At 33.9% G+C, this 14,360-nt stretch overlaps 3 protein-coding genes across 3 annotated transcripts; 2 read left to right on the top strand and 1 right to left on the bottom strand.

The window, feature by feature from the left end:
- The first annotated feature begins 3,975 nt into the window (after window positions 1-3,975).
- LOC107802873 (uncharacterized) lies at window positions 3,976-5,628 on the top strand. Its single transcript, XM_075243216.1, has one exon. The coding sequence runs from the start codon at window positions 3,976-3,978 to the stop codon at window positions 5,626-5,628; it is 1,653 nt and encodes a 550-aa protein (XP_075099317.1).
- A 15-nt stretch (window positions 5,629-5,643) lies between these two features.
- On the top strand, window positions 5,644-6,387 carry LOC107802872 (uncharacterized). Its single transcript, XM_016626450.2, has one exon. It carries the CDS (start codon window positions 5,644-5,646, stop codon window positions 6,385-6,387), a length of 744 nt encoding a protein of 247 aa, XP_016481936.2.
- A 467-nt stretch (window positions 6,388-6,854) lies between these two features.
- On the bottom strand, window positions 6,855-7,886 carry LOC142176136 (uncharacterized). Its single transcript, XM_075243215.1, has one exon. It carries the CDS (start codon window positions 7,884-7,886, stop codon window positions 6,855-6,857), a length of 1,032 nt encoding a protein of 343 aa, XP_075099316.1.
- Between the last annotated feature and the right edge of the window lie 6,474 nt (window positions 7,887-14,360).

Here is a 14,360-nt window from a genome sequence, read left to right as displayed (position 1 = left end):
CACTAAACGGGAAGCTTGAGAGAATCTCACAATCACCACTTTTTGCGCTGGTATAAGATGAAAGTAATGCTCAGTGAGTATTTTGGAAGAACTCTGCTTATCTTCTTTTTTTTTAATAATAAACTAATACAAATATATATACTTTTTTTATAATATTAACCTACCAATTGCTATGTCCTTAACAATCTTAGAAAAAGATAGAAAAGGGAACAAGTTATCTTTTTTTTTTTGGTTGAAGGTGAAAATGACTATACCCTTCTTTAACAGCTAAGAGTATAGTCACATTCAAAGCAAGAATAGGGTGATCCATATCAATTCTATGGTAATGTCCACCATGATGTTGCTCATTCACGTGCAAATGGCTCAATGACCGATTAACAACTTCAGGCGCGGTAGACCATAATCTCCAAAACATAGATGCATAGAGATATTGAATACTAGAAGTAGTACAATATCATAAAAAAATCTAAAGCATGCCATCCAATACCTCCAACAGTAGCCAAGAGTACACCAGAAATTCTAAGAGCTCCAAAAGTACCGCTGCATACAACTTGATCTTTTCAGCTACTGCTTTTGTAGCTTATGTGGCTAGCACTACTTTCACTTCTAATCTTCATTAATCAAGCTATACCCCTATTTTCTAATGAATTTTACAGGCTTGTTCCAATTTTTTATTCTAGAAATTCCTAGAATCTAAAGTTCTAAAAAACACGAGAAAGCCCAGAAATCAGACAAGATATCCAGGCAGCAACTTAGATTTTGCAAATTAAATGATGTTGGAACCAAGAGAGTAGTGTATTCACCCAACCTAGCTCAAAATTGCGAAAATCGAGAAGTGACAACGAGAGTTAAATAAAATCAGAGAAATATACACAGAATCACGAGTACACTATAAAATCTTCGCAAGAACAGATGGGTTTTGTTCAAATGTAGCTTAGATGAGCTCGCGTTCGTCGGATAGAGAGAGAAAAAGTACATAGATAGAAATAGAAACAGGCATCAGATCTAGCTCAAATGAGCTTGTTCTACGAAGAGAGAGAAAGATAGAGATAGAGAGAGGGAGAGAGAGCTCTAGCAGAGGATAGAAGCAAACGAAAAGTGTAATACCAGATCTATCTCTCGATTAAGCGATCCCCGTTAAAAATATTTAGGTCTGTTAGTTGAAGGATCAAAATCACTCACATAATATAATTGAAGGTTAGTAGTGGTAAGTTGGATAACACAAGGACTAAAATCAAAATATAGTTATAATACAGGGACTAAGAGTGTTATTTCCTCAATTTTGTAATATTAAACTTTATATATCGACAAACTATAGGAAAAGTACAACTAGGTTATGTTAGCAGCATTTGTCATCTTTTAAAATGGTTATTTTTGCTCCTCTCATGGAAATGCATTTTAAGTAAAGAAGTTGCTATAACTTTTTGTATTATTCAATAAACTAAAGATCCAGTTATTTGCATTAAGTAGGATGTCACAGGTTATCGAATCAAACCGAACTGATTATTAAAATTTTCTTAATAAAATTATAGGTTTCGATATTTTACACACACACCAAATAATTAGAATAAGTGTTTATTTTTCGAAAAAGGAATGTAAAATATACCAACCCGAATCTATACCTATATCTATACTATATTAAAAGTGGAAAGACCTTAAGTGAAAAGTTAAATTACTAAAATGCCCATCTTATTAACCTAAATACCATAATTAATAGAACAAAAAAAAACTAACGTCTACAAAGTCTAGGTACCCCTTCACAACAATCACAACCATTTAGAAAAGTAGCAACCACGTGACAATCTTTGACTAGAACAAATGGATATTATTTCAACCCATTTACCTTATCCGATCCATTTACAAAAATGGGTAGTATCTATCACACCCATTCCCACTCATCTGATCTCCCCCTTTCTTCTTCTCCAATTGGGATACTGCATAAACACAATAACAAATTAATTAAAGAATAGATAAAACCCAAAATCAAATAACCCGAAATTCAAACCAGATTCTGAAATTTCTCCAATCAAACTCAGGATAAGTATTGAAACTCTTAAATGGAAAATCAACGGATACATTTGGGTTGTTAAGTAAGAAGACAAAGATCAAAACAACCAAAAATCTGAAACAAAAAAATTGAGCCCAAATCCTAAAATTGTCCAAATATATCAATCAAATGTAGGAGAAATATTGAAACTTTGAAAGGGACAAGTAGTGAAAATCTTTGGATTGTTCATAAGAAGATAAAAGAGCCACAAAATAACAGAGAAAAAATAACTACATATAACTGATACAAGCACACAAGGAAATTGAAACCAAGGTGCTAAAAACTTGAAATTATCACATTCTAGGATAAAGATTGAATCTATAAAAGGTAAAAAAAGAAAAAGTAAAGGGTTACCTTTGGGATGTTCATAAGAAGAAGAAGAAGAGGACAAAGAGCCATGAATTGCAGATGAAATGAAAGCCAAAGCCATATTTTCAAACACAAAGATAGATTTGTTTCAACAAAGAAACGCTAAAAATTCTTTGTGAGAAGAGAGTGCGTGAGAGTGGGTGTGCTGGGTGATAAGAAAAAAGAAAAGAAAAAAAGCAAAGAAAAAGAAAGAAAATAATTAGGCGGGTCAAATAAATAGGGTCAGACCAGGTAAATGGGTAAAAATAAGACCTATATTTGATTCTTGGTCCAGTCAAAGATTGCCACGTGGCCCAATTAAAAATCACCACGTCATTAAATGAAAGAACCACCAGTTCTGCCGTTAGTCGCGGAAGTATTTTTGTTAATAGAATTAACTTCGTGTATATTTTTGAACGGATAGATAGACGGAGTGTATTTTTTTGAACGGATAAATGCAGAGGCGGATTTATATGGAAGGGGGTGGGGTACGTGCACCCATGCTCCCCTCCCTAGCCTATGTATAAACAGTACCAATTTTAAATTTTTCTATATAAATATGTTTGTGACCACCCATGCTCAAATGACTACCTTGGTGCATTGGTAAGCTGGTGCCCCTGCATGACTGTCTGTGTTGTCCCTCAGGTAAAGGGTTCAATCCCTGTCAGTTACACCTTTTTTTTTGTAATTATATTATTTTTTTTAAGTTCCTATTGGCTAAAAATATAGCCCACATCTTTTATGGGGAATTTGGGTATATATAATCAATAATCAAATCCCTAAAAATAAAATACACTGTCTCTCCCTCTCAACTCTCTCTCTCTATCGGCTGGAATACTGGATTCTTCAAGAAGACAAGAAGGCAACAATTTCTTCTCCATGTTCCTTTAAAATTCTCAGGTATGTAACTACTCTCTCTCCTTGCTCTGTATTTTAATTCACTAGCTGCAACTTTCTTCTCCTCTTGCTATTCCCCGTTTTCTCTTTTCCCGTTCTGCTCAGACACTCAGTGCTTAATGTTTGAATCACTTGCCGAGATTTTTTCTTGTTGATGCCTTGATGGTGATTCTGATGTTTATTTCTGAAATGAGAAGTTGTTGCTATTTCTAGTGCGAATTTGGGAGAGCTAGGGCTTGAAGGTCTTGAATTTTGATAGTTTATAGAATTTGTGCACATATTATGTTTGGGAAAATGCTTAGCTGAGTCAAAGATTGAAATCCATAGGAAAAAACTATATTGTGATACTTCCTCTGAGAAGTGAGAAGCTAATGTCAAATTCCATATGCATTGTGTAATTTGACAGAGGAGAAAATAAAATTCTAATAGCCTATTAAATGAACAAGTGAGCATCTACCCCCAGAATATATCATCTAAAAAGAAAAATTAAAGTTCCTTTCCTTTAGGTGGGGAAAGAATTCACGCCCAGTGAACCTCTTTTAGGATAAAGTACAGTTATTGATATTAATCTCAACTTCGAGGAACTGCATATACTATTTGAACGAGGAACTGCATATACTATATTGTATATCTATGATAACAGTTCTTCGTTTAATTTTGTAGGAATGATCCATAAGATTATAATGGATAAATTTCTCACCAAGCCAAAAAATGGTGAATCGAGTTCTAGTGCTAGTTGGTCATCCAAGAGTTCACAAATCGCTCCGGAAGTTCAAAAGGATACAAATCCTTCTCTGCTTTCAAATGTAGATAAAGTGCTTGATTTGAAATCTTTTGAACCGTATCCCAAAGAAAGAATGCCAATTTCGGATTATGGTCCTAATATTCGAGATGAAGTGAGGAGATATTATATAAACAAAGGGCCTTATCAACCGATTGGTCATGCCTTTCCTAAAACTAAGATTGGAAGTAAAATGCGTCAATTTAGTCCCACTTGGTTTAGGGGACCATATTCTCAATGGTTGGAGTATAGCATAAAAGGAGATGCGGCATTTTGTTTGTGTTGTTATTTGTTCAAGAATGAACTTGAAAGCCGTGGAAATGCAGGGGATGCATTTACAAAAGATGGTTTTAGGGGTTGGAACAAGGGTGTGGAAAGATTCAAAGCACATGTTGGTGAAGTAAATAATATTCATCACAAATGCTTCAATAGGATGTTAGATTTGAAAAATCAACGTCAATCGATTCAATCTTCTTTTGATAAGAAAAGTGAAAAAGTAAAAAGTGATTACCAGATGCGCTTAAATGCCTCAATTGATGTGGCAAGGTTTCTTTTAATTTCGAGATTTCCATTTCGTGGACATGATGAAAGTGAAGAATCTGAATATAAAGGTGGCTTTCTTGAACTTTTAGAATGGCACGGAGATCGACATCCGGATCTAGGAAGAGTAATATTACGTCATGCTCCACAAAATGATATGATGATTTGTCCAACAATTCAAAAGGAGATTGTGGAGGCTTGTGCTAAAGAAACAACTAAAGCTATCATTGAAGATTTGGATGGTGATTATTTTGCAATATTGGTTGATGAATCAAAGGACGTCTCGCATAAGGAGCAAATGGCCTTAATTTTGCGATATGTCAACAAAAGTGGAGTGGTGATAGAGCGATTCTTGGGTATTGTCCACGTGGGTGATACTTCTTCCTCATCATTACAAAAAGCAATTTATTCTTTGCTTTTGGATCATTCATTAAGTAGATCCAAGATACGTGGACAAGGCTATGATGGAGCTAGTAATATGCAAGAAAAAATAAGTGGTCTCACGTCTTTAATTTTGCAAGATACTCCCTTTGCATATTGTATTCACTATTTTGCCCATCAATTGCAACTAGCACTTGTAGCTCTTTCTAAAAAGCATTTGGATGTGGATAATTTCTTTTATGTTGTTACTAATGTTTTGAATACTATTGGATCTTCATTTAAGCGCATGGAGTCACTTCGTCAACATCAAGCAGATAAGTTGGAAGAGTTGCTTAAATTTGGAGAAGCCTATACGGGGCAAGGTTTGAATCAAGAACGTGGCCTCCAACGACCGGGTGATACTCGTTGGGGGTCTCATTTTAAAACTTTAGACAATTTGGTGGTTTTATTTCCTTCCATTGTTAATGTGCTTAAAGATATGAAGCGTGACTGTCCATATCATCTTGATAGATTTGCAGCGGGAAATCTTTTAAACCAGATTCAAGAATTTGGATTTATTTTTATGTTGCACTTGATGTTTAAGGTGTTGTTATTTACAAATGAATTGAACAAAGCCTTACAAAATAAAAATTAAGATATTGTTAATGCTATGGGAATGCTTGACCTTGCAAAGAAAAGATTGCAAATGATGAGAGAAACTGAATGGAACTCTTTGTTGGAAGAGGTGTGCTCATTTTGTAGTAAACATGATATTCCAGTTCCCAAAATGGATGAAGACTATACTCTAGGAAAGTCGAAGCGTAAGAGTTTCGGAGTTTCATATTTACATCACTTTCGTGTGGAAGTGTTTCATACGGTTATTGATTTGGAATTTCAAGAGCTTAATGATCGTTTTGATGTTGTGACTACTGACTTACTACTTGGTATGGCCAGTTTGAGTCCGGTTGATTCATTTTCTAATTTTGATAAGGACAAGATAATGAAGTTAGCAGGGTATTATTCAAGTGAATTTGGTGATAACAAGCTTCGAGAACTCGATTTCCAACTTGATAGTTTCATTGTCTATGCTCAAAAGTGTGATAGCAGATTTCTTAACCTGAAGGGGATTAAGGATTTTGCTAGAGTGATGATAGAGACAAAACTGGATCTTACTTGGCCACTTATTTATTTGCTTGTGAAGTTGACTTTGCTTATACCTGTTGCTACCGCAAGCGTGGAAAGAGCATTCTCATCAATAAAGTACATCAAAAATGATCTACGAAATAGGATGGATGATGATTTTCTAAATGATTGTTTAGTTTGCTATATAGAACGTAAGATATTTAAAACTGTAAGTAATAATGCTATTATCGACCGTTTTCAAAGTATGAAAACTCGTCGAGGACAATTGTAAAGTGAATGATGTTTTTTGTGAATATAATATTAATATAATTGAAGTAAATTTTCGGTTCCCCCATTCCATTTTGGACTCTAACATTTCATTTTGCTTCAGTGCCTTAGCCAGGTTGCTTCAGTGCCTTAGCTAGGTTAAACTTTAACATTTTATTTTGCTTATTGTAGTGAAATTATCAAATCTCAATAGTTTTTGCTTTTCAATATTTCCCCCCCACTCTTAATTAATGGGTATGTTGCTTTTCTTTTCCTGTATTGGGTATCAAGAACATTTCATTGTATAGTTTCCAGACAAGTTTATTTGGAGTTTGTTTGTTTTTCTGCTTATCTAAAATATTTATGTCACTGCTTGTAATTTCCAATAGTTCAACCTTGAATCTTTATTGGATTAAAAAAAATATATTAATATAGTTTGCTCGTCAACTCGTTATCACCACAAATTTTATATAATCGAATCACACATTTGTCTTAAAGATAATGGTGCACCCATGTTATTAAAATCCTGGATACGCCTCTGTGCAAGACACGTTTCATATCTATAAGCACATTAACAATGGAAGGAAATAAAACCACCAAATTGTCTAAAGTTTTAAAATGAGACCCCCAACGAGTATCACCCGGTCGTTGGAGGCCACGTTCTTGATTCAAACCTTGCCCCGTATAGGCTTCTCCAAATTTAAGCAACTCTTCCAACTTATCTGCTTGATGTTGACGAAGTGACTCCATGCGCTTAAATGAAGATCCAATAGTATTCAAAATATTAGTAACAACATAAAAGAAATTATACACATCCGAATGCTTTTTAGAAAGAGCTACAAGTGCAAGTTGCAATTGATGGGCAAAACAGTGAATACAATATGCGGAGGGAGTATCTTGCAAAATTAAAAACTTGATACCACTTATTTTTCCTTGCATATTACTAGCTCCATCATAGCCTTGTCCACGTATCTTGGATCTACTTAATGAATGATCCAAAAGTAAAGAATAAATTGCTTTTTGTAATGATGAGGAAGAAGTATCACCCACGTGGACAATACCCAAGAATCGCTCTATCACCACTCCACTTTTGTTGACATATCGCAAAATTAAGGCCATTTGCTCCTTATGCGAGACGTCCTTTGATTCATCAACCAATATTGCAAAATAATCACCATCCAAATCTTCAATGATAACTTTAGTTGTTTCTTTAGCACAAGCCTCCACAATCTCCTTTTGAATTGTTGGACAAATCATCATATCATTTTGTGGAGCATGACGTAATATTACTCTTCCTAGATCCGGATGTCGATCTCCGTGCCATTCTAAAAGTTCAAGAAAGCCACCTTTATATTCAGATTCTTCACTTTCATCATGTCCACGAAATGGAAATCCCGAAACTAAAAGAAACCTTGCCACATCAATTGAGGCATTTAAGCGCATCCGGTAATCACTTTTGACTTTTTCACTTTGCTTATCAAAAGAAGATTGAATCGATTGACGTTGATTTTTCAAATCTAACATCCTATTGAAGCATTTGTGATGAATATTATTTACTTCACCAACATGTGCTTTGAATCTTTCCACACCCTTGTTCAACAACAACCACAACAACAATTCAGTATAATCCCACTTAGTAGGGTTTGAGGAGGGTAGTGTGTATGCAGACCTTACCCCTACCCTGGGGTAGAGAGGCTGTTTCCAAATAGACCCCGGCATCCTTCCCTCCAAGAACTTCCCACCTTGCTCTTGGGGAGACTCGAACTCACAGCCTCTTGGTTGGAAGTGGAGGTTGCTTACCATCAGAGCAACCCCTCTGTTTCCACACCCTTGTTCCAACCCCTAAAACCATCTTTTGTAAATGCATCCCCTGCATTTCCACGGCTTTCAAGTTCATTCTTGAACAAATAACAACACAAACAAAATGCCGCATCTCCTTTTATGCTATACTCCAACCATTGAGAATATGGTCCCCTAAACTAAGTGGGACTAAATTGACGCATTTTACTTCCAATCTTAGTTTAAGGAAAGGCATGACCACTTGGTTGACAAGGCCCTTTGTTTATATAATATCTCGTCACTTCATCTCGAATATTAGGACCATAATCCGAAATTGGCATTCTTTCTTTGGGATCCGGTTCAAAAGATTTCAAATCAAGCACTTTATCTACATTTGAAAGCAGAGAAGGATTTGTATCCCTTTGAACTTCCGGAGCGATTTGTGAACTCTTGGATGACCAACTAGCACTAGAACTCGATTCACCATTTTTTGGCTTGGTGAGAAATTTATCCATTATAATCTTATGGATCATTCCTCCAAAATTAAACGAAGAACTGTTATCATAGATATACAATATAGTATATGCAGTTCCTCGTTCAAATAGTATATGCAGTTCCTCGAAGTTGAGATTAATATCAATAACTGTACTTTATCCTAAAAGAGGTTCACTGGGCGTGAATTCTTTCCCCACCTAAAGGAAAGGAGCTTTACTTTTTCTTTTTAGATGATATATTCTAGGGGTAGATGCTCACTTGTTCATTTAATAGGCTATTAGAATTTTATTTTCTCCTCTGTCAAATTACACAATGCATATGGAATTTGACATTAGCTTCTCACTTCTTAGAGGAAGTATCACAATATAGTTTTTTCCTATGGATTTCAAGGATTTCAATCTTTGACTCAGCTAAGCATTTTCCCAAACATAATATGTGCACAAATTCTATAAACTATCAAAATTCAAGACCTTCAAGCCCTAGCTCTCCCAAATTCGCACTAGAAATAGCAACAACTTCTCATTTAAGAAATAAACATCAGAATCACCATCAAGGCATCAACAAGAAAAAATCTCGGCAAAAGATTCAAACATTGAGCACTGAGTGTCTGAGCAGAACGGGAAAAGAGAGAACGGGGAATAGCAAGAGGAGAAGAAAGCTGCAGCGAGTGAATTAAAATACAGAGCAAGGAGAGAGAGTAGTTACATACCTAAGAATTTTAAAGGAACATGGAGAAGAAATTGTTGCCTTCTTGTCTTCTCGAAGAATCCAGTATTCCAGCCGATAGAGAGAGAGAGTTGAGAGGGAGAGACGGTGTATTTTATTTTTAGGGATTTGATTATTGATTGTATATACCCAAATTTTCCATAAAAGATGTGGGCTATGTTTTTAGCCAATAGGAACTTAAAAAAAAATAATATAATTACAAAAAAAAGGTGTAACTGACAGGGATTGAACCCTTTACCTGAGAGACAACACACACAGTCATACAGGGGCACCAGCTTACCAATGCACCAAGGTAGTCATTTGAGCATGGGTGGTCACAAACATATTTATATAGAAAAAATTTAAAATTGGTACTGTTTATACATAGGCTAGGGAGGGGAGCATGGGTTCACGTACCCCACCCCCTCCACATAAATCCGCCTCTGGTCTTGCATGCACGATATGGCTTGGAATACCTAAGGTTATTATAGTAATAATCTCTATAACCAAATAAAATTAGTTTGTTAATATTTTTTTTGGAAAAAATATGCAAAATATTATTTTTAAGGTTATAAGACATGAATAAAACTTACAATAATACTTAATAATTATCTTGAGATATAAAATAATATATATGAAGTACTTTATTGTGGATTGTATATATACCTGAAAACTATTATAACTATTTGAGATAAAGATGCTTTAACTTGGGCATAAAATATTACTAATGATTTGGGCATTATAATTGCCAACAATATGATTTAGAGTTGCCCGTATATAGCATTTAAAATATTTAAAGTATGGGATATTAGGCTTATGATTAAAAGTCAATATTAAAATTAGTGGCTAATATTATTTTGAAGAAGTAGAAGCAAAACAAGATTAATGAAAATCTAAAATAGATTATCTGTTTTGTAAATTTTTTCATGGCGCTCAAGTTTTCTCAATTATAGCTTAAAGTGGAGTAATGGAGCAGTTGTGGGACACTCTGGATGAGATTATTTATACATGCAGTAAAAACAGAGGTTACTTTCAATGAATTTGATGATTAATCCCAATGTATTTGCTAAAACATGATAGAGTACAAGTCCCATATTGAACGACGCCTCATTACAAAACGAGAATCAGGTTCCGAAGTTTCAAGGCTTGGTTAGCTACTTTTAGGGGCATTTGCATCTAAACTCGCTTTTTGGGTCACGTTTTAACTTGTGCCCGCTTTGCAAAAAAATTTACAAGCGTACCCACTTTTTCGCGTAACTTCAGCATACGGGGCTGAAGTAGCAAAGGCAATCACGCAAAACTTCAGCATTCTAGTAGACGAGACTGAAGTAGCATTTTTGTTTTTGTAACCGGCGAACTTCAGCTCTAGAGCTGAAGTTTTTGTTTTGTAAATGGGTTTTTGTTTTGTAAATGTCGAACTTTAGCTCTAGAGCTGAAGTTTTTGTTTGTAACTGACGAACTTTAGCCTTCTTAGAGTTAAACTTAAGCCTACTACATTGTGAATGCTCCATATATCTTTCAGCTTGCTGGAAGGTTTGTCTCTTATTTATATCTTTTTCTTTTTCTGTATACTCTTTTATCAATTATTTCTTGCAAATTTAGTAGAGATTACATGTGTTGAATGACTAAATTCTCTAATCTGATGTAACATATGAATTCATTAGGTCGTCAAGCCTCTGTTGTAGGAGAGGACAAGAAAAAAGCTGAAAAACTTTGAATTAAGGGCGGATATAACTTTGAGAAGGGGAAGGAGGAGGAGAAAAGGAGCTGAAGTTGTTTAAAAAGTGGGTACAAGTTAAAACTTTTTTAAAAAATAGGTATAGGTTAAATGGGGGCGACCAAATAAGACGCCCCGTGCAATTTTTACCTCCTTGTTTTATGCATTATACAAATACTCAATATCTTCCTGCCTTTAGTTTGATTTAATATATTAATTATTATTAAATAATGAGTGGGCAATTGTCATATAATATATAATAGTAATATTTATAAAGGAGTATTTAATTATGATAAAAATACTAAAAAAGAAGGTGTCTTTTCTGAGGGTTGCGATGCTTCCGTTTTAACCAATTTTTTAAATTTCCCTTTAACCATTGGCTACCTTTAAAATAAAAAGACACATTTATATAAAGGCTTTTTCCTCTATTAAGTCAATACTGAGAAAAGTCATTGTTCTGAGCTAATACTATGACGAAATTTTCGTAAAAATTGCACGGGGCGTCCTATTTGATCGCCTCCATAATTTTCGTAAAAATTGCATGAGCTATTTGGTCGCCTCCATTTAACCTATATCCATTTTTTTAATTTTTTTTTAATTTGTACCCACTTTTTAAACAACTTCAGCCACATTTCTTCTTCTTCTTCTTCTTCTTCTTCTTCTTCTTCTTCTTCTTCTTCTTCTTCTGCTGCTGCTGCTGTTGCTGTTGGTGCTGCTATGAAACTTCAGTTCATGGGATGATTGCCATAAATATATTTATCAGATTATTAAAAAATAAATTATAAATAATTACGTAAGTTAGTAGACAATAATTTGTGAATATTTTCACGTACGTAAGTTAGTAGATAATGATAATTCTGTTCTTTTCAGGTTTATTATTTCCAAAATTTATGATTTAGATACTGTTGACAATTTGATTATTTATCTAGTATGTTAGAAAGTTTTTTCAAAAACTTCAACTTATATAGTGCTGAAGTTTTTACAAATGAACTAAATAACTTCATTATATTCTGCTGAAGTTTTTGAAAAAGCTTTATGACAAAACTAATGAATCCAGGACAAAAAAACTTGAGCTTTTAGTACTGAAATTTTTACAAATGAACTAAATAACTTCAACATCTTTTGCTGAAGTTATTGAAAAAGCATATCCAGGACAAAAAAACTTCAGCTTATTTAGTGCTGAAGTTTTTATAAATGAACTAAATAACTTCAGCATCTTCTGCTGAAGTTTTTGAAAAAGCTTAATGACAAAACTAATGAATTCAGGACAAAAAAATTCAGCTTATTTAGTGCAATTACAAACAAAAACTTCAGCAAATAGAGAACAAAACTTCAGCTACTATGCTTAAGTTTAGCAATTACAAACAAAAACTTCAGCACATTTGGTTCAGCACACTTGCTACTTCAGGCCCGTCTACTAGAATGTTGAAGTTTTGCGTGATTGCCTTTGCTACTTCAGCCCCGTATACTGAAGTTACGTGAAAAAGTGGGTACGCTTGCAATTTTTTTTCCAAAGTGACCATAAGTTAAAACGTAACCCAAAAAACGGGTATATATACAAATGCCCGAAATCTTCTTGTCATTCCTACAAACGTTGAAAATATATTGACGTTTCCTTTTCCTTCAATCTTCTATTCCAACTTCTAATTTTTGTTTATTAGGTTGAGTTTTGTATTAGAAGAAATTTAAAAGGACAATTTTAATTTTTGAGTAGGCACTATACTTGAGGGTAGAATTTTTATTTAACTACTTACACCATGTGGGGAAATTACTATCCTAAATATAATAGTGCACATTCATTTTGTTTGTTTTCTAAAATAAAAATCTCTTTCATCATGTCACATATATATTCAATCGTCTTGACCTCGACAAACAAGTTAATATTAGACGATTCATATTGATTATTCACATAAACTTGTGCTTTATTCTTTCATGTATAATCGATTACTCAAGAGCTTTATCTTAATAATATTATTGATATTATTTTACAAAAATATATAATACATGACTTGACACACATGTGCAACGCATATGTCGAAAAACTAGTATATACAAATATATGATGGGCAATATATTTTTATCGTAGCTAGACAGAGACTACTTAACGTGAAATTGCATAAATATGAGACAAAAGCAAAGCGTTAGAACCTATATAGCCCCCTGGAGATCTGCCTCCGCCGCTGCCCACATACAAGCTAATTTGTAATAATGGGTAGAGATTACTTATTACACAAAATCTTGCGCACGTAACTGAGTTTGCCTTGCGTTGTTACTTTCCTTGAATGATCTCAAGACCTCGTCTACGGAAATTGAGGGCTTCGTAATGTTCAATCAAACATCACATGTGTGTACTCATCATTTCAGCTTACTGCTTAGGCCACTTCACTGAAATGTGATACCATCGGTAATTTTCATGTATTGAGTAAGGGGAAATGTGAGTGTTAACTTTAGTTAGATAACATCATATATAAAACGCATTTATTGGGAAATTAAATTCCAGATAAATATGTAGTATAGAGAAGTTGAAACTCAATAGTAGATCCAATTCATGTCCTAACTTCTTCACATTCCTTTATAGAAACCCTCAGTTTAGGCTTTGCATGTGGTTTTGAATGGGGATTGTGGAAGAAGATTCATTGCGTTTGCACCTTGTTAGTATATAGTCGGTACAGTTTTTTACACCATTACTTTCAAACAAGTTAATATATATACTAGGTTAATTTATTGTTAATTTATTTTCAAAGTTAGAAACTTTAAAACATTTTACCAATTTTTATACTAAGTTCAATCTTATTGTTATAAACAAATAATTTGATACATGTTTACCCGTAAAATAGTATAGTTGAATCTGTAACATGATTTATATAGACACGTAGATTAGATTGATCCGAAAGTATAAAGTAACAAAGAATAAAGTAAATAAAAAATAAAGACAGTTAAAGAAAAAACAAGCTTGGATTTTAGAATGTTTTCCACGGGATCAAGAATAATTGAAAAATCTCGACAACACTTGAATAAAGCTTGAGAGAAAGAATATTAGTCTTTTGCTATCAGTATTTCTTGATGTCTTACATTAAAATGAAAGCCTCTATTTTTACTAGAGCTATGGGGTGTATAATCTACAAATTATGCCCCATTAATTATCAATAATAATGCTACAATAAAAGGTAATAAAAATGATGATAAAAAATAATAAAGCTTAATAAAGGTCGGAGGAATCTTGGGGTCTTCTATAACGTTTCTGTAACAGTTATATCTTGAATTGCTTCTTATCCGATGACAGATTTGTATCCGTGTCAACA

This window comes from Nicotiana tabacum, chromosome 22 (genome assembly GCF_000715075.1).
Source record: "Nicotiana tabacum cultivar K326 chromosome 22, ASM71507v2, whole genome shotgun sequence".
Lineage (NCBI taxonomy): Eukaryota > Viridiplantae > Streptophyta > Magnoliopsida > Solanales > Solanaceae > Nicotiana > Nicotiana tabacum.
The sequence above is the reverse complement of the archived record's forward strand: the minus strand, read 5'-3'. Positions and strand labels throughout refer to the sequence as shown.